This window comes from Fibroporia radiculosa, assembly GCF_000313525.1.
Source record: "Fibroporia radiculosa TFFH 294 genomic supercontigs, scaffold274, whole genome shotgun sequence".
NCBI lineage: Eukaryota > Fungi > Basidiomycota > Agaricomycetes > Polyporales > Fibroporiaceae > Fibroporia > Fibroporia radiculosa.
In genome coordinates this window covers 41,586-62,058 of record NW_012133189.1, presented here as the reverse complement: position 1 = coordinate 62,058, position 20,473 = coordinate 41,586, and the positions used below count along the sequence as shown (strand labels likewise).

General features: G+C 49.4%; 5 protein-coding genes across 5 annotated transcripts; 2 read left to right on the top strand and 3 right to left on the bottom strand.

Moving 5' to 3' along the window:
• Positions 1-827: 827 nt before the first annotated feature.
• Positions 828-10,596, top strand: FIBRA_00612 (uncharacterized protein; the record flags this gene model as incomplete). The annotated part of the gene is made up of 9 exons (XM_012322503.1): positions 828-2,186; positions 2,241-4,681; positions 4,731-7,742; positions 7,793-8,183; positions 8,233-8,913; positions 9,419-9,636; positions 9,692-9,914; positions 10,078-10,268; positions 10,329-10,596. 9 exons carry the CDS (start codon positions 828-830, stop codon positions 10,594-10,596), a joined length of 8,784 nt encoding a protein of 2,927 aa, XP_012177893.1.
• Positions 10,597-11,163: 567 nt separating this feature from the next.
• FIBRA_00611 (uncharacterized protein) lies at positions 11,164-13,763 on the bottom strand (the record flags this gene model as incomplete). The annotated part of the gene is made up of 6 exons (XM_012322502.1): positions 11,164-11,244; positions 11,299-11,483; positions 11,537-11,686; positions 11,737-12,116; positions 12,180-12,703; positions 12,753-13,763. 6 exons carry the CDS (start codon positions 13,761-13,763, stop codon positions 11,164-11,166), a joined length of 2,331 nt encoding a protein of 776 aa, XP_012177892.1.
• Positions 13,764-14,433: 670 nt separating this feature from the next.
• Positions 14,434-16,960, bottom strand: FIBRA_00610 (uncharacterized protein; the record flags this gene model as incomplete). The annotated part of the gene is made up of 11 exons (XM_012322501.1): positions 14,434-14,490; positions 14,570-14,643; positions 14,712-14,808; positions 14,865-15,146; positions 15,198-15,375; positions 15,428-15,545; positions 15,608-15,749; positions 15,808-15,896; positions 15,950-16,105; positions 16,156-16,251; positions 16,447-16,960. The coding sequence occupies 11 exons, from the start codon at positions 16,958-16,960 to the stop codon at positions 14,434-14,436; spliced, it is 1,803 nt and encodes a 600-aa protein (XP_012177891.1).
• A 510-nt stretch (positions 16,961-17,470) lies between these two features.
• FIBRA_00609 (uncharacterized protein) lies at positions 17,471-17,959 on the top strand (the record flags this gene model as incomplete). The annotated part of the gene is made up of 1 exon (XM_012322500.1): positions 17,471-17,959. One exon carries the CDS (start codon positions 17,471-17,473, stop codon positions 17,957-17,959), a length of 489 nt encoding a protein of 162 aa, XP_012177890.1.
• Positions 17,960-19,144: 1,185 nt separating this feature from the next.
• On the bottom strand, positions 19,145-20,380 carry FIBRA_00608 (uncharacterized protein; the record flags this gene model as incomplete). Its single annotated transcript, XM_012322499.1, has 3 exons — positions 19,145-19,442; positions 19,491-19,830; positions 19,882-20,380. 3 exons carry the CDS (start codon positions 20,378-20,380, stop codon positions 19,145-19,147), a joined length of 1,137 nt encoding a protein of 378 aa, XP_012177889.1.
• Between the last annotated feature and the right edge of the window lie 93 nt (positions 20,381-20,473).

Here is a 20,473-nt window from a genome sequence, read left to right as displayed (position 1 = left end):
TGACTAAAGCGACGGTTGGATCCGGTTGGACGCGCTCCTGTGCCAACAAATTAACGTTTCAACTCCCCCTTGCTTTGCAATCTGCATAGTGCTAGTACACGAGTAACGTTGTCAACGTTGCCATTGTCACGAGGCTGGGGAGCCGCCATCCTAAACGAAGGTGATGAGATTTTGAGACATAGGGCGCTGAGGTGCGAAATGAATTATTGTTGACAGTCAGAAGAACGACACAAACACCACAACTTGACTTAGGTCATTTGTTCGTCATATATCAGCATTTATCAGTAGCACTGAGTGCTATGTACGTGCGCAGGTAAATCATACGACCGTACATAGCCTATCAAAACAACTCGAGAGACATAAAACTAGATTCGCGAGAGCAATGTACAGTGATCACAATCCATGAAACACTTCATTGATAATGAAGTTCTCAATCTGAAGTCACCCGTAGATCTGTTGATTAGACAGACGTACGTTGTTCAATCTCGGCGCTTCACCAGAACCGATGCAGAGTGGATGCACATAATAACTGCTCGGGCAGAAAGACGCCGTAAGAAAAAAAATGAAGACAAGAGAAATTACACAGAAAAATGGAGACATAAAAGAGTACTTCACATTGAAAAGGGTGGCAATCAACGTAGCATACAGTTTAATGGATCAATGAGCAGAAGTCAAGAGGCGATCTGGCTCCTGGTAGGAGCGGAGAAAACGAACAGAGGACCTGAGAGAAAATACGCGACTTTTATAGTCACGAGATTACATAAGTACCAGGCGCCTTTGCACCAGACATCGCGACTGCAGATTGCTTACATACAGTACTCCCTCCTATGCCTCCTCGACGCGGAACCGCTAGCAGTGGCACCAGTCTTAAAAATGTCTTGGAGCACCTGAAGAGCGAAAAGGTCAAGGAACGCCAGGAAGGCCTCGCAGCGCTCCGTACAACTTTTGCGAGCGATAGTGCCGTACTGAATCTCGATGCCACCGGGGATGGACGCGCCTGGCTCGCTGTATTTCAGGCTTTATTCACGGCAGTAGGTACGGAGCGGGCCGCATACATAAAAAAAGGCGAGTCTGTTGTGGTGATGCGGAGACTTGGCGATGCAGCCTCGGCTGTTCGGTGGCTGGTGGAACGCTCCGTCGCACGGATGAATAACAAGGTCCTCAAGTCGCTCTATCTACATCTATTGCAGACAATGATTCATAAAGGTCGGCTTTTTGCACCACTTGCCTTAGATTACATCAAGGCCCTTCGTTGCATATTGGGTTGGACGCCACACATGGAACATCTTCGGGAGGAACTATGGGTGAGAATATTGGAATTGGGATTGAATGTGGTTCTTGGGGATCCGATTAGGAGGCGTTTAGACGAGGATGTGGATGATCCCAATGACGAGACGGAGGCTAGTGTGGCCACCGGAACAGACGTAGAAATGTTTATGGACGAAGCTGACGAGGACTTGGGTACGCCATCCACTTCCACTACTATTTCTCAAAGAAAGCGCAAGCATCGAAGTCCCGATCCAAAAGGATGGCGCGGTGGAATTTTCACTGGCAGTCCCGCACCAAGGTCGCAGCCAGTGACATTGGAGCAGATCGAATGCATGTCTATTTTGGCTCTTTTGTTACGCTCTTCCTCTGCACCACTTCTTTCGTCCAATCACACATATCTGTGCGCAGCCCTCTTTGACCGTCTAGCACGTTTTATTCGCGTGTATCCGGGCGACTCCTCGCTGCACCACGATTATCTACTTGCCCTGTCCGCTGCTCTTTCCCATGCGGCGCTGAATGCTCGCGCGGGAATAAGTAGATTTGCCAAAGATGCGTGGGATGGGCTACTTGGCATGTGGGGTACGAAGAATCAGAGGATGAAGCAGGACTTGGTCGTCGTACTGCGCACGCTTTTCCCTTACTTCGTTGAGGATTGGGCAGAAAACGAGGAGTTTTCTCATGTGGACTTCGGAGATGGTGTCATTAAGCTATGGCAGCTACTCAATAGCGAAGCCGAGAACCGCTGGGGCGTCAACGGACTCTCTTTGGATTCACTGCGACTTCAACTTGTACACACAGGCGATGAAAACGAGCATTGGGCTTTCGTTGCACCGACAGTACGTTACGGATGGGATTTTGACGCCAATCAAGCACTAGCTTGGGTTATGCTTGAGTTACAAGCAGATTGTATCGAGAAGGTGAGGACTTAATCACCATTATCTTAATCTTTGCGTACTCAGATCACCCTCCAGCTGTATCACCTGGTAGAATTTGCGCACTCTACAGGTTCTAGCAGTGGCAGGGGCAAACGTCCTAAGCTCGAAAATCCAATTACCAGCCTCCTGGAAGCGATTCGACTCAAACTCACGTCACATATACGGACATATCATCTGCAGGTCCTATTATTCGTTATTCACAGGCACTGGGCAATCTTACATCAAGGTCTGAGGCAAGAAGTGGTCTCAGTCTTGCTCCAATTTGTGTCCTTCGAGGATGGTATTGTGCAGTCCTGGGTATTCCTCTGTCTCGCTGCCATCGCACATGCCGATGTCACTTGCCCCAGAAATCCGTCGTCTAACTGTGTATCTCCCTCCCTTCCATTTAGTACTACCACCTGGGACAACGTGTGGGCCCATTCAATGCGCCGTACCAACGTCCCAGCTGTTAGCCGCGCTGCTTGTCATACTGCATATGTCCTTCTCTGTCATGCCGAAACCCTCTTGACGTCCCACCGTGTTCTAGCCGAAATTGAAACCTTTGCCAAGGATCTTGATGTCCAGGGTCCTGCATTTCCCTGTGATTCGGTCTGCTCTTTTCTTGTCTTATCTCTTCGTGTCGCAAGTCAAGACGTGCGATTGTACAGGATGCAGCTGGAGGAGAAAGCGCTCACATGGCTGATAGATTCTTGGAGGGTGCAACCCGTAAAGAGGCTTAGAATGCCACTCCACACTCCTGGAGATATCCTAATGTTACTAGAAGGCATCTGCTCACTATCGCGGAGAAGTGGTCTCATATATGCCATGCAATTGCCCGAATGCTCAGTCGTAGAGGCGCTGGTTGAGCACCACCAGACAGCTGTCATTCGGGACTTTTTCTTGCATTCACGACTACCTCCCCTTCGGAAAGGTACCCCAACAAACGACAGTCATTTACCGCAAGCAACGGCTATCGACAGCGGTGCTGGGACTCTAGCTGGTAGTTCAGATACCCAGGACTTGATGCTGCCACGCGGCCGGGAGCGTCGAATATCCGCTTTCCTCATGAAAAATATGGAGGAGTTGATATCCGGTGGGGACAGCCATAAGGAGACATCAGGCTCAGTGACAGCGGAGAAGGTTAGATCATCACTTGATATATCACTTCTTGCCCTCTCTTTCGAGGCCACCTTGATTTCGAATGGAATACGATCCAATAGGCGCACAATACAAGCCGCGTGCAGACTTATTGAAGCCACAGTTCCTCTCATCTCGGCGAAGCGATGGACGCTTGAGGAAAGAACATTGATTCTTGCCGGACTAGAGCCTTTGGTGCTCGTTGACAGCCGCCATGGAGATGTTACCACCTGGGAGACTTTGGTGCTTCCTGACGAGAGCAGTGGCGTCAGACAAAGAGTATTGAGAGACATCAGGCCAGCTGTCGACTGCTCAGCGCTGCAGGCGGCTGCAATGCGCCGTGATATTCAACGTCTGATCTTCCAAAGTGTAGACGTCAGTGTTTTACCATTGTTGTGCAATAAGCAAATAACAAAGTTCCAGGTCCAAGATGTCTTTGCTGAATTGACAGCAGCATTACGACGAGTCCTTCGAATTGTGGTAGGCGATGTTGATGGTGATGAATCTCTTGATGCAATGGAAGTTGACGAAAAGGATGACTTTGGACCGGTCAGAACGAGTCAAACTCTCGTATCATCCATTCCGACCCAGCAAGGAGTAAGAGGCGTATCCTTAAGCCGCCTCACAGTCGATATCTGTATGACTGCGCTCACCGTAATCCCAATTCTACAATCGACTTCGGGAGAGCCCACACGAGACAAAGATCTTGCAGACATGGTTCTCAGCTGTCCAGATGATCGATTTTTCTTCATGGCTCCAGCTTTCTTCGACAACGTACGCGAAGGCACGTTGGCTCTCAGCGCCTCTAATATGCACAAATTTTTAGACAGATTTGGAGACCTCCTTCAGCGGTATGATTTCTCGAAGAGTGAACGATTGCAGTTGATGGTTGTTCACTTCCTCAACTCTACCCGCAATGTGTGGCTGCAAGCGGCGGTGGCTTCAGGTCCTATTGGTACACAAATCCGAGAGCTATGGGAATGGTTTTGCGAGATGCTGGACAAGAAGCAAGTGCCTTCGTGGAGGATCCGAGATCTTCTGGTCCGCTTCATTGACGACTATCTAGCGCATGATCCTGAGCAGAACATGTTCATGAAGTACGATGCACATCACGATGCGGTTGCCATCTTGGATGATGATGATAGTGAGCATTGGAAAGAGCGACACGACGATGACTCTGACATTAAAGGGCTTTTACCATCCGCTTTACTCCCGAAGTTGGGAGCCGACGTGGATATTCGGGTTAGGTTTCGTGCCGCCGTCGCCAACGCGCGCCTACTCCGCTTTGCTCGTAAGCTCTCTCAGAATCCGTCTACGCTGTATGCTACGATCAAAAAACATCTCACCGTAACATTGGAGAAGTGAGCGTCATTGCTTGTATCGAGACACCGTATTGATGCGCTGGTTCAGCTATGAGCACATGCTAACTCGTCTGCTCTGCCTTGGCAATATCATTATCGTAAGCTCTGCCGTGCGACGTGGACCCTACTGGCATCTTCTGGAGACCTGTCTGCACACGCCGCTGTACACAAAGCATATAGAATCCGTCTTAACAGGTGCTGCAGGAAGATTAGGCCTACCTCACTTATCCGGATTATTTGAAGCCTATGCATCTCAACTCGCCTTTTCAATACGCCAGGGTGGCTACGATTTCCTGAGTTTTCCAGCTCACCTATTGGGTTACCAAGACAAGAGACAGTGTGCTGAGGCTTCGTTCCGTGCTTTCACGCCAACGAACCTAATTGCGCATGGCACACGAGACGAGAAAGCACACGGAGAGAAGTTATTTGTTAACCATTGCAGAGCAGTCCAATTATCCAAATCGGAGGGCATTCGCGCTTGTTTTTCTGATATTGTTGGATACCAAATTGTTATTTGGACGGAGGAGCATTCCGACTCGGAAGATTCGATGCAAGACTTGGAAGATGTACTGAAAGCCGTAACAAGGGATATTGGTGATCAGGGTGACTTCGAAGCTCTACTGAATCAGAATGCGGACGCCATCTTCGCTGCCATTCTTCGTACGCTTGGCGACCAGGACGTGAGCCCGGATGGACCTATTGTCTACGGTCTGTCAGTAGCAGGCTACCAAGACGATTCTATCCGAACCTTTCATCATCTCAGCCGTTACCGTTTGGCAAACTCATTCGCGTCCCATGAACCAAATCTCCCATGCTATTGTACTCAGACAGTCCTGGAGTCTTTAAAATGGCTGATGACACGGGTCCCGAACATCGATGTAGCCGCCATCACCTACCATATCTTGCACCAACTTTTTGCCGACATCGAATGCTCATCCGTTCTCAACGAACAAATGAGGCTCTTGAACGGGATTACCCTTTGGGTAGCTGCAAACCACCTTCATTTTAGGGATTATACGCTTCTCAGAACGATTGGAAACATGGCAGCAAGCTTGTTGGCCCAACCAGACCTTGCCCGCGCTTCGCAATCTATATTGGAATGGTGTTTCGGCTTATACAGCGCGCACGCTGCGAAGGACACCAACGTTCCAGATATCTTCATTCGTGTTAGCTGTCTCGCTCATATGTATTTTCAGGAATCCCAGAATTTGTCTTTGGTAGCTATAGGGCGCGATATTTTGCAGTGGATCGAAGAACAGGCATCGGCCTTATGCGAAAGCAACGGCGTGCTCAAATCTCAAATCGTTCAAGCTCTTGCTGCTTGGCCACAAGAGCTGCCACCGATGTTGCAAATGTATCGGGACGCAATGAATCTGCATGAGCTATCTTCTGTCCTTGGAGATCATCGCATTTCATCAAACAAGTTTCGTCTGGTTCGGCGCCTTCGTGATCTTACATCGAACGAACATAGCAGCAAACACGATGATGGAGCATTCATGCAATCAGACTTTTGGCGTCTGAAGGAATGCATTCCACCAGCAGCTCAGTTGGTTGATGACGATATTGACGCATTTGCATCACTCCTGATTCGCAACCACGGACAAGTCGATAGCTTTGGAGTCGTCCACGAACGCCACTCCCTACAAAACGCACGAGTCATGCATCGTAAACTGTCGATGAAGAAAGAGCCAAGCGATCGTTCGAACGCCGCGTACCATGCTATCACTTTCAGCTTGCTGACAATGCTCGATGCTACTATCATCGATAGGATCCATGTTGCGTATTGCACATTGCGAACGCTGATGTCGACTCATGCACTGGATAATTCTCGATCATGGCTACATGGTTACAGAGGGGATCTACACTATCTGCAGCTATACTCAAGATCGTCTACACCGAGACCAGCAGTCAACCTGTACGAAGAATTGGCCTCAGTTCGTTTCCTGGAGCTTTCCGAACATTTTTCTGACTGGGTACCACAGTTTGCTACACTGCTGTGTGATTCTTTGAGTAATCATGACCCGTTCTATGCTGCCCTAGTCCCCATTCTCCGGAGTGACATCCACTTTGCAGAACAAGTTCTCCCAGTTCTAGTGCAGGCCATCTTAGCCATTGAACGCTCTGAGGGCTCTGGTGTACTTCAAAATTCGTGTCCAATTCGCGAACATCTATCACAATATCTTGCGTCTATCCTAGCTCATGACTTGGCTCATATATCATGCTTGCGAGTCCTAGTCGATATCGTATTGCACCTGCGCTTCTTTAGGCCAGCTGGTAGTAAGGACGCACTGGCTCACGATAGTTGGCTTCGCGTCGACTATACTCTTGTAAGCTTGAACGCAATCAAATGTGGGGCATACACCACTGCCTTATTGCTTCTCGAGTTGGCAGCAGAATACAGCGATACGACATCCCCTAATGCCAATGTCACCGAAGAGATCCTGTTCGAAATTTATAGTCACATTGACGAGCCAGATGGGTTTTACGGTATTCAAACTCACGATCTGAGAAGGTTTCTCATCAGACGGCTACATCACGAACAACAATGGGACAAGGCTTTCCGCTTTCACGGTGCGGCACTCGAAGCCTGTACTAGCGATACGAACAACGCACGTGGTGTAGTGGAAGCGTTACATTCCTTTGGATTTGATCACCTTGCGATGACTTCTTTGGGGATGCTCTCCGAGAACTCCGAAGAAAGCACAAGTCCGAACGCAATGGTATACCATCTTGGCTGGCGCACGCAGACCTGGGATCTTCCGGAGCCGTTGGATGGACATTCTCAAGGCGCTTCGTTATACCTTGCGCTTAGATCCGTGTATAAGGAACGAAACCCGCATACGATCGATCAAGTTGTCCACAAAGCGCTGACAGACGAGTTGATGCATTTGCGACATTTAGGGGACGAAAATTTAGCTGAAGTTCACCAAGTCCTCCAGAATATTATGTGCTTGAGCCAAGTCCGATTCTGGAGAGCAGAAGCCCTACATTACGTGAAGTCTGACCTCAAGGCAGGCGATAAAAAATGGGACGATTTCATCCGTATAGACCGAGATTTCGAGTGAGCAGATAGATTTACGGCTTATTATACATAGCTGAATTGTGCACTAGATTTCGCAATACAGAAGCGATCCTGGCCACTCGTATAGCGCTTGTACGGTCCGCAAGGCAGAAGGAGCAGCGCGAACAGATTGGCAATTTGTTGTCTCCATTATGCCGGGATCTGCTTGACCTCGAAAGAAAATGTTTGACCTGCCTATCAGAGGCTGCTCGTCATGCTGTTTCCTCGCAGATTGCTTTAAACGCTATCTCAAAAGCGCAGAGCCTAGAGCAGAGCATACCGTTAGATGTTTCCCTCGAATTTGCTAACGTTTTGTGGCTTATGAAGGAGCCAAAGTTAGCCGTTCAATCCCTGAGCGAGCTCTCTTCCGACATTCAATCTAGGTTTTCACTGGACAACTCACAGGATAGCATCCAGACTGCTCTTTTACTAGCACGTTTAGTAAGCACTGATGCTTATTATGTGATATTGAATCTTACAATTTGACCAGGGTACTTGGTCAGCTGAAGCTTCTCTACGGAAGCCAAGTGAAATCATGAGTCAATGCTTTGATCCCGCAATTCTCATTTTGGCCCAACATGAAAGCCAATCGCCCGCAGTACTGTTGTCCGAGCAAGCCGTTATTTTCCACCAATATGCAATTTTTGCTGAACGCCAGTATCATATCATTGCGAACTCCCCCGACGCGTTGCGGTGGAGGGTCTACGTCGACCGGAAGACCGAAGAGATCAAGCAAAGACAACATCAAATCCAACGAACACAGCCTGGCACAAAAGAACATGTGGATCTTGTCAGGCTACTTGAAAAGGCCAAGGCAGTATTAAGACAGGATCGAGCCCATTTTACAGATCATACTCGGTCTAGAGATTCTTTTTTGGCTCGTGCTGTAGATATGTATTCTCGCTGCTTACTCGCCTCTGACACATTCGACAACGATTCTGTTATTCGGCTATGTTCTTTGTGGCTCTCGGTCTTCGACAAACCGGATCCTGCCCTGGGCTTTGGGGTCGCGCTGGATCGTGTACCTTCCCATAAATTTGTGTTCCTTGCCCATCAACTTGCCGCTCGGTTGTCAAGAACGTCTCCTGGACAAATTACAGTGAACCAGGATTTACTTCAAAAGTTATTTGGCCGGATGTGCCGTGAACATCCCTTCCACAGTTTGTATCAGGTATACTGTCTAAGAGGCGAGCATCCCTCGGGACAGGCGTTATCCAGAAGACAATCGGGAAGGCTAGAATCGCAATCAGCACAGGCAGACCGAGTTGCTGCTGCTGTGGAGCTTTTTGACCGGTTGCGAGGCGATATGAGTTGCCAGAAACGCGTGTTGGACATAGAGCTTGTCTGCGACGCCTCGTTAGAATGGGCCAAATATCCCATAAAAGATCGTTTTCAGCGCAATTCTAAAAGTCCACTCCAAATTCCAGATGATCTCCGTATACGCTCAATACAGAACATCTCCGTGCCAGTTGTTACAGCTTTTACACCGGTTGACCCCAGTACACGGTACGCAGATTGTATATGGATTAGCTTTTATGAGCCTGTTTACACAACGGCCGGAGGAGTGAATCTGCCGAAAATCACAACATGTCGTGGAAGCGATGGAGAGACGTACAAGCAGCTGGCGAGCATTCTCTCTGGCACAAACGGACTACATGCTAATGTCATCAGTACAGTTCAAAGGAGAGGGCGGAGACGATCTCCGACAAGATGCTGTTATGGAGCAAGTATTCCATCTCGTCAATGTTGTTCTTCATCTCGATCGCCAGACTAAGAGACGAACACTCAGCATCAGAGACTACAAGGTCATTCCTCTGGCTTCCCAAGCAGGAGTGCTCGAATTTGTACAAAACACGTCACCACTAAACCACTGGCTTAGTGGTGCTCACGTTCGGTGGGAATTTTAGATTTGTATCATTCTCTAAACTCACTTACTTCGCGCATGGCAGCTATCGGCCAACAGATATATCTCCTGGCGAAGTTGGAAAACAACTCTCTAAGAAACATGTGGAATGCAATCACGAACGCGGCCCCTTATTGACGCTCTTTACCGAAATTCGCAAGAAATTTAAGCCTGTGATGCGGCATTGGTTCATGGAAAAGCATAAAACGCCAATGTCTTGGTTCGCAATGCGTCTAAAGTATGCCCGCAGCGTTGCGACCACATCTATTGTAGGACATGTCCTGGGGCTAGGCGACAGGCATACATCCAACATCTTGATGGACACTAGCACCGGTGAAGTTGTTCACATCGACCTTGGAATAGCATTTGATCAGGAGAGTACCTGTCGGCAAAATACCTGTCAAACCATAACTTACCTGTTTCTTGCTATAGGGAAAACTGCTGCCTGTCCCAGAACGGGTGCCATTCCGTTTGACCGCGGATATGGTCGATGGACTGGGCATCTCAGGAACTCAAGGTGTATTTCAGAGATGCGCTGAAGAGACTCTGCGCGTCCTACGCGATCAGTCAGAACTCATCCTGACCGTGCTAGAAGTGTTCAAGTATGATCCACTCCATTCATGGTATGTTTGAGTGACAATTTCTGTACACTTCTCGTGGCAAGCAGCTCACCATTGCTTAAGGACAGCGAGTGAGCTCAAAGTCAAACGGGCGCAAGGTTCAAATGAGACAAGCGTTCAGCTGACCGGCGAGGCCATGCGTCTTGCTATTGGAATCGACATGGCCAGTGGCACAGCAGACGAGGCAGCAGATCGGGCGTTGTCGGCAGTCAATCGCAAGCTCGACAAGACGCTGAGTGTTGAGTATGTTGTAAACGAGCTCGTTGCCGAAGCTACAGATTTGGGCAACCTTGCCCAAATGTATCACGGTGGGGATTTTGTACCACATTGATGCACTGCTAGAGCTGAAAGAACGACAATTATGTAGGATGGGGTCCCCACTTTTAAGACGATATCTATATTGAGCATTCAACAACCAGCACGGTAATTTATTTCCAGCGTTCACAATTGTAGCATACAATAGACATCTGCAGATATCAATTCCGCGATCATCCTTTCTTTACTACATCTACGACGACTTACACAATAACTTACCAAGTATATCTGAAGATATCATCGTAGCCACTTGCGTCCAATTCTTTTCTAACTTTGAGCGAATACATCCTACATACTAAGATGAAGATGGAGGACAGGTATTACTGAGCACAGGTATAAACCACAAACGAGGGGCACGATGTATGGATACAACCATGAGACTGGACGCAAACGCCAGCAACACAACCCCACGCTACGAGTATTGAGCCGCGATGAGCCACAGCATTCCCGCACAGCAGACACATGAACCCACGAGGAGCTAAAACAGGGTGATGATAACTATCTGGACAATGAACGTAGATCGATGCACGACATAACATGTTGATAACAACCAAAAACGGGGATGGTACATGTGTTCTTGCCCTCATTTCTTGTTAATCTCCCGTGCAGCCTTGATGAGAGGCGCCAGCGTCCGCAGGGGCTCAGACAACTTGAAGAAAGGGTGCTACAGAAATGGTGGTGAGAAGTCGAGCGCAAAGACTATTAAAGAGGACCATACCTGTATGATTTCGGATGCTGTGGGCCGCTTCTCAGCATCAACTTCTAGCGTCTTCGCAAGGTAGTCACGGAACACAGTCGATAACGCCTCCGGGTTGGCAATCGTCGGCGTTCCGTTGGTCGCGATGAGGTACAAGGCCTTGAGGGGATTTTGATTGAGGTACGGAGGTTCACCTTCAATCATTTCTAGTAAACGGGGGTGAGTATGGAAATCCGATGGTTGCAGTCACATATCGTACCAATGGCCATAATTCCCAAGCTCCAAATGTCTACTTTTGGCCCATACTCTTTACGAGTGACAACCTCTGGAGCCATCCAGTAAGGTGTGCCCACCATTGTCGTTCGCTTTGAGTTGTTATCAGAGATTTGAGCACAGAAACCAAAATCGGCTGCATGACATGTCAATGATATGACCCAGGTGTGACATCAAAATACGTACTGAGTTTAATATCACCGGTCATGCTCAAGAGGACATTGTCACTCTTGATGTCTCGGTGAATAACTCCGTGTCTATGCAAGTGTTCAAGACCTTGTGCCGTTTCTCGTGATACAGCCGCGATCTGGCCCTCAGTCATCAAGTTCGCGGTGACGACGTCTGTGAGGGAGCCACCTTCCATATACTCCATGACGACCCACAGCTCATTCTTGTGTAGAAATGAATCTATATAATTGACAATGTTCGGGTGCCGAGATGCACGCATGACGAGGATTTCGTTAATTATGAGATCCTTCTTTGGCTGCTTGTCGAGATCCATTTGCTTGATAGCAACGGAAAGGTTCGTTCCCACTTGGTACGCGGTATAAACACCCCCAGACGCGCTAAGAGCACGCGTCAGTCTATCAAAACCGCGTGCGAGGATACAGCAGAACATATGAACTCACCCAGCACCAATCTTGACCAGATTCCGATATAACCTCGTAGGGTCTGCGTCCGTACAAATTGCCTGTAGCCGCTTGACGATGTCGCTCTCCTTATCCTTGTCCTTCTTCTCCCTTCTTCGGGGAGTCGCGCCGGCAACCTTCTGCAGGCTCTGTGCGGCGGCACTTGGCTGCTGGGCAGCAACAGAGCGCACTTCATGAGTGCGCTCCTGCATCGAAGGCGAGGCTTTGAGTTGAAGATCTGTTGTGGATGACCCAGGTGACGATTTCGATGGCTTTGATTGGAATGCGGGCGGCAGAGGCGCCTGCTGACCTGGCCCGGGCGAGCGTCGGTCTCTGGTCGTGTTAGCACGAGCCAGTTGGTCGCTAGATTTGTGTGGCTTCGAGAGGGGAAGACGTTGTGAGGTGGAGCGATCGAGGGCTGGGGTAAGTGGTGCAGGAGGGCGCGGTGCGGCACGGTGAGCGGTGGGTGTGCCTTGGGATGAGTGGGGAACGGAAGACTTTTTCGGAGGCGGAGGGGCAGTCCGCTACAGTTCGATTAGATATTTCCCTAGGAAATCTGCAATAGCGGCTTACTGGACTCTGGAATCCATCATCGACATACTGCTTCGGCTGAGGCGCCAGCACGGGTGGAGGTGCAGCTATGCTACCCATCTTGTCCCAGACTGATGTATCGCCACGACCTTCCTGGTAGAATTTTACGATCTCCATGACTGCCTGCGGGTTCTTCTCCTGCTCGACCTTCGAGATACCGCTGTCTTGCAAGAGCTGCTGCCACTCCTTCGGGAGACCAGTAAACTCACCAGTGGATGAGTTGAAACCGACATGCGTGAGATGTACTGGATCGTACGGCGTACTGATCTCGGGTCGCTTTGAGCTGTTCAACAAGTCTGACATGAAATTGAAGACCCCCTTCCTCGATTTCGTGCTCGTCGTCCCGCTCCGCCCCCGCGTCGTCCCTGACAAGTTGGCTTGTGGTGGACTGGGCACATTTGGTGCATTGTATCCGAGTGATTGCTGGAAGCCCTCCGCATCGTACGCATCGGACGGCGACTGTTGCTGAATCGGCGACTGATGCAGTTGCTGCGGATGCTGCTGCTGATCGTCAACGTAAAAGACAGTGTCGGGCGGCAGGCTGATAGGATCGGACAGGCGTTGGCTCACGATATTGCGTTGAGTGGGGAACATATCGTTCAGATTGGCGGTGTTGGCTCGCGATGGACGAGCTGGCGGGGGAGATGTGGCCATGGAGGCACTGCCGCTGGTGGCGGCGAAGGGATCACGGTCGACGCTCTTCGGTGCTGGGAGGCTATGCTTGCGACCAGGAGTTTTATAGACTGAGCTGCGGGCCCTTGCGTCGCTCTTGGACGCAGACGGAGGGGCAGGCGCTTGCCTGGAAGGAGTGTAGGGGTCCTGATACCTGGCCGCTGCCGCAGCTTGGGCCTCGTTGTCGGCAATGAAGTTGGCGTATTCCTGAGTGATCTGGCGACTCGCACGATGGTACTCGACAGAGATGGAGGCGGAGTGGCGACTGGACGACGACGGTTGGTACGGCCTCTGATTCACTGCTCCTTGGGAGGTCGACATGGACGAGGTCGAAGAGATACTGAGGGCAAAAGTTGAACGATTGTTTTCCTTTGACGACGGAGGACGTAAACAGCGGATTTGATGACAACAGCAATCAGAACAAGGTGGTGGGTGCGAAGTGGCTGTGAGCAAGATGGTTTTTATGAGCCGCTGCCGCTATCAACGTCCACGAGCCGACTGTATTAATGCTTGACGAGCACGTTCGTCGTTGCCCACGACCCCGCGCTCGACGATCGCAATGAGGACGGCTGCAAACTTCTGAAAACAATTCCAGTCGTAATCCCAAGCGCGACGCTTTCGACAACGGATGGCGGTAAAGTTTAGGCTTTCATCGATCTCTGTATTTACCCGAGTTGCCTTATGCAGCACACTTCGTCCCAGGCACTGCACCGCAGCAATTAAATTATGTCGCTCATAAGTAGCAGACACACATTTCCAGCTACTGTACTTCCATTAGGCGGCAAAATCTATCCCAGAGTGTCACGCCACATACATAGTATAACGTGAGACGGTGCGGTGCACAAACATACGGATGCAGACAGGCCGGCACCGTCAAGCTCGAAAAGCGCGTTTCAAGCATCCGCTTACAATTAATAAATGTACAGATAACTTATGCGATCGAGACGCAGTGATGTAGTAATGCCCAGCGGATCTTAGTGTCCTTGTCCGATCAAGAGACGGTCGCCAGTGTTCTAGTCCAATCGACAACTTTAGGATGAGCATTCACCTGTAATTATCGCATCGCATGAGGGCGAATATCATAAATAGAATCCACAATCCGAAAGTGGGACATTCAAGCGACTCACTCTCGCAGGGTCAAAATGAAGCACTTGTAAACCATCTAGGCAGGTCGCACGCGAAAGAGCAACATATGCTTGACCTACGGGCAAGATCATGCCGCACATTAGTGTATAGGTGTATAGACGATTTTAATCACATGTGATGTACCTTTCTCGAATACCTTCGCAAGATCAACTTTCACACGCTCTAACGTTTGGCCCTGCGATTTGTGGATAGACATGGCCCAAGCCAGAATGAGGGGAAGCTGTCACGACTTCGTGAATCACACACGCAGCCAACGAGGGACAGGATCAGGCGTACCTGTGTTCTGCTGACTTGGACCTCTCCATTCGGGAGCTCCACCTTCCAAGACTCAGGTTGAACAGTCACCCGACGCAAACCGCCACCAGGTTGGAGGAAATCTACCACAGGCCACATGACTCCTGAACTTTGCTTCTTCCCTGCTTTGCCGTTCTTCGAAGAAGGTTTGCCACCATAGGCAATATCATCTTCCTCAAGTGACGCTGAAGGATCGATGAACTTTACGATCTTGCCCATTGAACCGTTCACAAGCGTGTCATCTATGTTCTTGATCAACATAACCTACGACAGAGATATCAGGTGTTGATGCCATCTAGATGTCCGCGGACATACCTGGGCACCGATTTTCAGAGTAAGTGTCTTCGGTGCCATGAAGTTGTTGAGCATCTTCTCGCGCTGAGTTTCATCGGTGAGGGTACCCCCGTCCAATGCTGTAAATGAGCGTGTTTCTCCCTGAATAACCCTCATACGAGCTGTGTTAGATCGTTCAACATCTTCACGTAAGGGAAATCTAGTTCCTGCATCCATATCAGCACATACGGTCACCAATGGCAAAGTCCTACAGCTCAGTCGCTCCAAGTCCGTCTTCATACACGATGTCTCTAGCGAGGCTTCTAAACCTGGCGATAGATCCGGGGGTAAGTTTGCCGAAGCGCATTTCATTGAGCATGTCGACAAATTCTACAGTCACTTGTGAGTATTTTTTGCGAAATATTTGTCTTTGTTGCTGAGGCGCTGCTCACCCGGATCACGTTGACGAAATACTTGTGTGAGATTGAATGTCTTCTTGATAGTCTTTCTCCACATCTCCGCCTCAAAGGCGAAAGTCGCTTTCTGACCCTTTGTTACAGGAGGTAGCTGGAAGAAGTCACCGGTCACAACGACCTAAACGCATCGATATTTTCTTAGTAGCTACAGAGACATATGGAGCGAGGATACGTACCTGGATTCCACCGAATGGCTCTGGTCGTTTGCGCAAAATGGACCCAATGTGCGCGATTTTGTCGAATAATTCACCCTCCACCATTGATACTAGAAATTTCAGCAAACAGATCCAAAATGAGTACAAATTTACTGATGCATACTCTCATCTATGATGAGCACTTGCGTGCGTGCCCATCGAGCGCTCGCCTTCTTGTTCTTCCTCACTTTGTTGGCAAGCACCTCGGCGGATTCGAGTCCGAGTCCGATCCCGGAGAACGAGTGAATGGTCATGCCGCCGATATTGCATGCCGCAATGCCTGGCATCCACTTCATACAAACTGAAATACTTAAGAAGATTTACACGAACCTGTAGAAGCGGTCACAGCGACAGCATCAGGCGACCTAGAATGCTTCGCTCTCATAATCGCAATTATTTCGCGCAAGAGGACAGATTTTCCGGTTCCTTGTGATAAAAAGAGGAGTGAGCAAACTAGACGAATCGCTGGCAGAGACGTGATAGGTTGTGGAGCATCGCTTTCATGTCATGTAAATGAGTGAAACGAGTCTATCTTTTCTATTCTCATAGACCATCACATTACAACAATCATGTGGCGCATATAGCTACCCATCGGGACTAAACGAGTAGAAGGACACTCACCTGCACTTCCAGTATAAAAAATATTTTGTCCTTCCCTTACAAGCTGCAAGATATGTTGTTGTTCCTGGCTCAAAGAGATAGGCGCAGTTCTACCGGGCGCATTGTTGGTCAAAGTCTTGTTTACAACAGGAGTCCGCGTGCTCGACGAGCTGAAGTACGCTGAGCGCTGGATAGGTTCAGGATCGTTCCAGCTTGAAGGAAGTTGGCGACGCTTTGCAGGTGGGTCTTGTGAAGACGAAGGTCGCTTCTGCAGCATGGTGCTCCTAGAAGTCTGAGAAGACGCGAGTGCAATTTCAGACGAGACGAGGTTACCCTTGAGGGCTTCTTCAATATCCCTCAAGCGTTGCTCTGCACCGGAGAGCTTCGATTGTTTCGGAGGAGTAGGCGTCCAGGGAATAGCGTTTGGATCTGAGCTGCTTATCACTGAGTCCTGACTCGCCGAGGGGAGAAAACTAGAGAAGTCGCGTTTTATGGAACGCAACCCCGAGATAGACTGCTTGGGAGGTGGCGGCATAACGAAGTGAAGAAGATGATGCAATTAGTCGAGTTCAATATGACGCGATCTTGAACGTGATTGCGAGCCCAGCTTGAAGCCCAGGGAGTTGGATCGTCCAACAAAGGCGGTGGCCAACTTAATTCACTAATAGCTGGCGCTGAACTCGGAGTGCAGGTACGCGGTCACGGGATTATCACGTCTGCCTCCCGCGAGTCAAATCTCGATTCGGATCAACGCTTCGTGAACTTTTCGCAATGCTACCGCAGTATGACACTTGAACCAAAATTGAACGTTGTAATCCTACCGCGACAGACTCTGTGTTCCAGGAGTTCTGTAACTTCGATTATCAAGTGTCCATCATGCTAATTTAGTCAGCCTTCAGAAACCATCGTATTTATCCGTACATAAATCGGCAATTTACATTTGTATCCACTCCGAGTAGAGGTTTTACAACATTGAAGCTGGCAGTGTGAGGCTGAATTAGGACGAAATCAGAATATAATGAGGTACTAACTCACTGGGCATTTGATGGTGGTTTTCCTAACTGTCGTCCGAGCGTACCACGGGCTGTCCTTCACGAGTGACGCCGAGCTGTTGGCGGGCAACGATATGCTCTCCGCGAGTGATACCGAGTCGCTGACGGGTGACAGAGTAGAGTTAGCGGTCGGCAAGATGATCTTCACGGGCGACGCTGAGCTGCTGACGAGCAATGGGATGGTCTTCGCGGGTCACGTTAAGTTGCCGACGGGTAACAGGGTAGAGTTGACGATCCACGATATGCTCCTCACGGGCAACTCCAAGCTGTTGACGAGCGATGGGATGGTTCTCCAGAGTAACGCTGAACTACTGACGAGCGATAAGACCGTCTTCGCGAGCAACACCAAGCTGTTGACGAGTAACAGGATGGAGTTGGCGACCCACGAGATGGTCCTCGCGGGACATGCCGAGTTGCTGGCGGGCGGTCACAAGGGCCATGTCACCCTCAACGTTGGCAGCTGTACCAGCATTACTCAGTGAATGAATAGAAGTTCAGATATATATAAGTACGAACACGATCCGGATGCCGCGATTTGCGCAGGCAACGCTGACACTAGGAGAGTGACAAATGGGACAAGAACGACGATGGTTAGGCGCATCGTGAAGGGGTCTGAGCAACAAAAGGAGGCTGGACGAGCTAACAATACGAATATTGTCGATAGAATGTCTGGCTTGTTGGCCAGCTTTTATACTGCTGAGCGGTTCCTAAGAACAGTGAAGGTATGCGGACGGATCTGGCTACCGAAACTCACTGACCCTGACCCAGCTAGAATGGAATCACACTGACTTTGTACCTACTCTGCTGCATCATACGCGAATGTGGCGATCCAGAAAGCTACACAGTACTCATGTCTGCTTCCTCCAGTCAAAAGCGGCCTTCGACATGCCATCACGTCTTGCACCAACTCATTCAGTAGATTAACATGCTTGAGAGCTGAGGAAAACTTCGTCCCGAGACAAATTTTACCTGTATTGTATTGGAGTAAGTGAGCCGTGGCCAAGTATAAGTGAACACAAGGCTAATCCACTTATGGTCAGGTCGATTACGCAACTCTCTCTCGCGGAATATATTCAATCTAACTGTCTGATGCCGACGTTGCCTCCCGCAGGCCCTACAGTATCCTTTCCCCAAGTGACACGTCCACCACGTTCTGCTCAATAAAACTGTAAGTGCATTCCAACACATGATGTCAGCACTCAATTGAGCCCTACCCAGTACACCAAACATCACTTCCACAACGACGACGCTGCACCTCACTGCTTGAACCCGGTGTCGGACCGAGTCACATTCTCTGGGGCAATGCTTTGATCCTCCCCCGGGTTATCCATCATCTAAGGACCCATGGCGATGCGACTTTGTTGACCGATTTATTGGATCGGGACTTACCTCTCGTACAGCTACCTCCTTAGTATCTTAGAGTAATTTAATCCCTGTGACTATAATGTCTGCTATTCATGGCATCATCAGACGATTTGGTGATGAACAGGAATCCAACGACCGGTCATCCCACATATATACTCTGCATCAGTCTATGAACAAGTACAGGAGAGTAAGTCGCGGATAAGTCACGGTTAGAGACAGGAAATCACTATACTGGGCGAAAATCGACGACACCAAATCTTCAAATATACACAGACAATTTGAGGCTACTTGTCTTGGCCGTACTACTGAAGGTCTGATCTAGCTCTTGCTAATACGGCCGCGATAAGACCGGGGACATCATTCGCTTGTACATGCGCCCCGACTACGTCTCCGCAATCGTCCGCAAGTCCCTCTATCTGTGCGTCCGCGAGTTGCCGTGTGTTTGGCACGAATAGTAATATGATTCGTATTTGCATTGGCTGGACACTCGGGCTAGGCGACTTCGGTACCAAATATGTAAGACGTAGTTCATTTTCTGAGGCAGAATGAAACGACTGCAATGAATATAGCGCACGATGCAGTGCGAGGGACGCGGTTAGCCTGCCATAGGTGTGAGTAGGGTGTGGAAAGCGGAGATATGGAACGCACCAGTCATACAATCCTACCACTCTACCATCCTCGACCTCATCTTTCCCTGCCCTTGCAAGCTTCTCCACTTCGGCTCTTTCGGCTCGCAGACGCTCAACCTCACGGGCGCCTTCTTTGACCTTATCCTTCGCCTGGTCCACACTTTCGTTCAGACTCTGCAGCTCATCGTCAAACCTCTGCATCTCTGCTACTTGCATATCGAGCTGAGCATTAGCCGCAGGGATGGTGAGCCTTGGATGAGGATACGCCTGTCGGAGGCGAGTGAGTTGCAGACGAGCATCTAAGATTTTACTAGCGAGGGTTGCTGCCTCATTCGTCAATGTTCTCGCTTTGTTAAAATCTGCGCGAAGCATGTTGGTTATAGTCAATCGTCAAACATGGTTCCGCCCACCCTGTTCAACTAAAGGCGCGAGTTTCCGTATATCGCCATCCTTCTCGATCAATCGAGCCTTAGCAAGTTTGAGCGCTTCCTTCTTCTGCTCGTTGGCTAGCCGGAGCCTTTCATTGTCCTCTGCATTGATATTCGGTGCATCATCACTGACAATAGTCTTGATATACTGGTCCTTGGCCTTTTGCTCGAGATATTGAACCTTAAGTTTTCGCAAGAACGACTTCGGAAATGATATATCTATGAGCACTACATATGCTAACGTTAAGACGGAGACCGTTGTGCTCACAATTTGGGAGGCGACATGCACACCAGCAACCGCTGGATCAGTCAGCCCTTTCCGGCCTTCAAATATCTGCGTAAATTCACTTTCAGGATTATTTTGTTGTGAGTCAAACTGGTCTCGGCAATCAACAAGATGCAGTCGGGTGTTCTCTAGCGTTGACTGGAGCGACCGAGCAGCTTGGAGTTTGGTGCTATTTTCAGCCTCCAGAGACAGCATTGTGTCGAAATTAAAATGCAGGGCGAGTTAACAAGCGTCGCGAGCATAATATTATTCGAGTGGCAACACGTCGCCACGGTCACGTGTTAAACG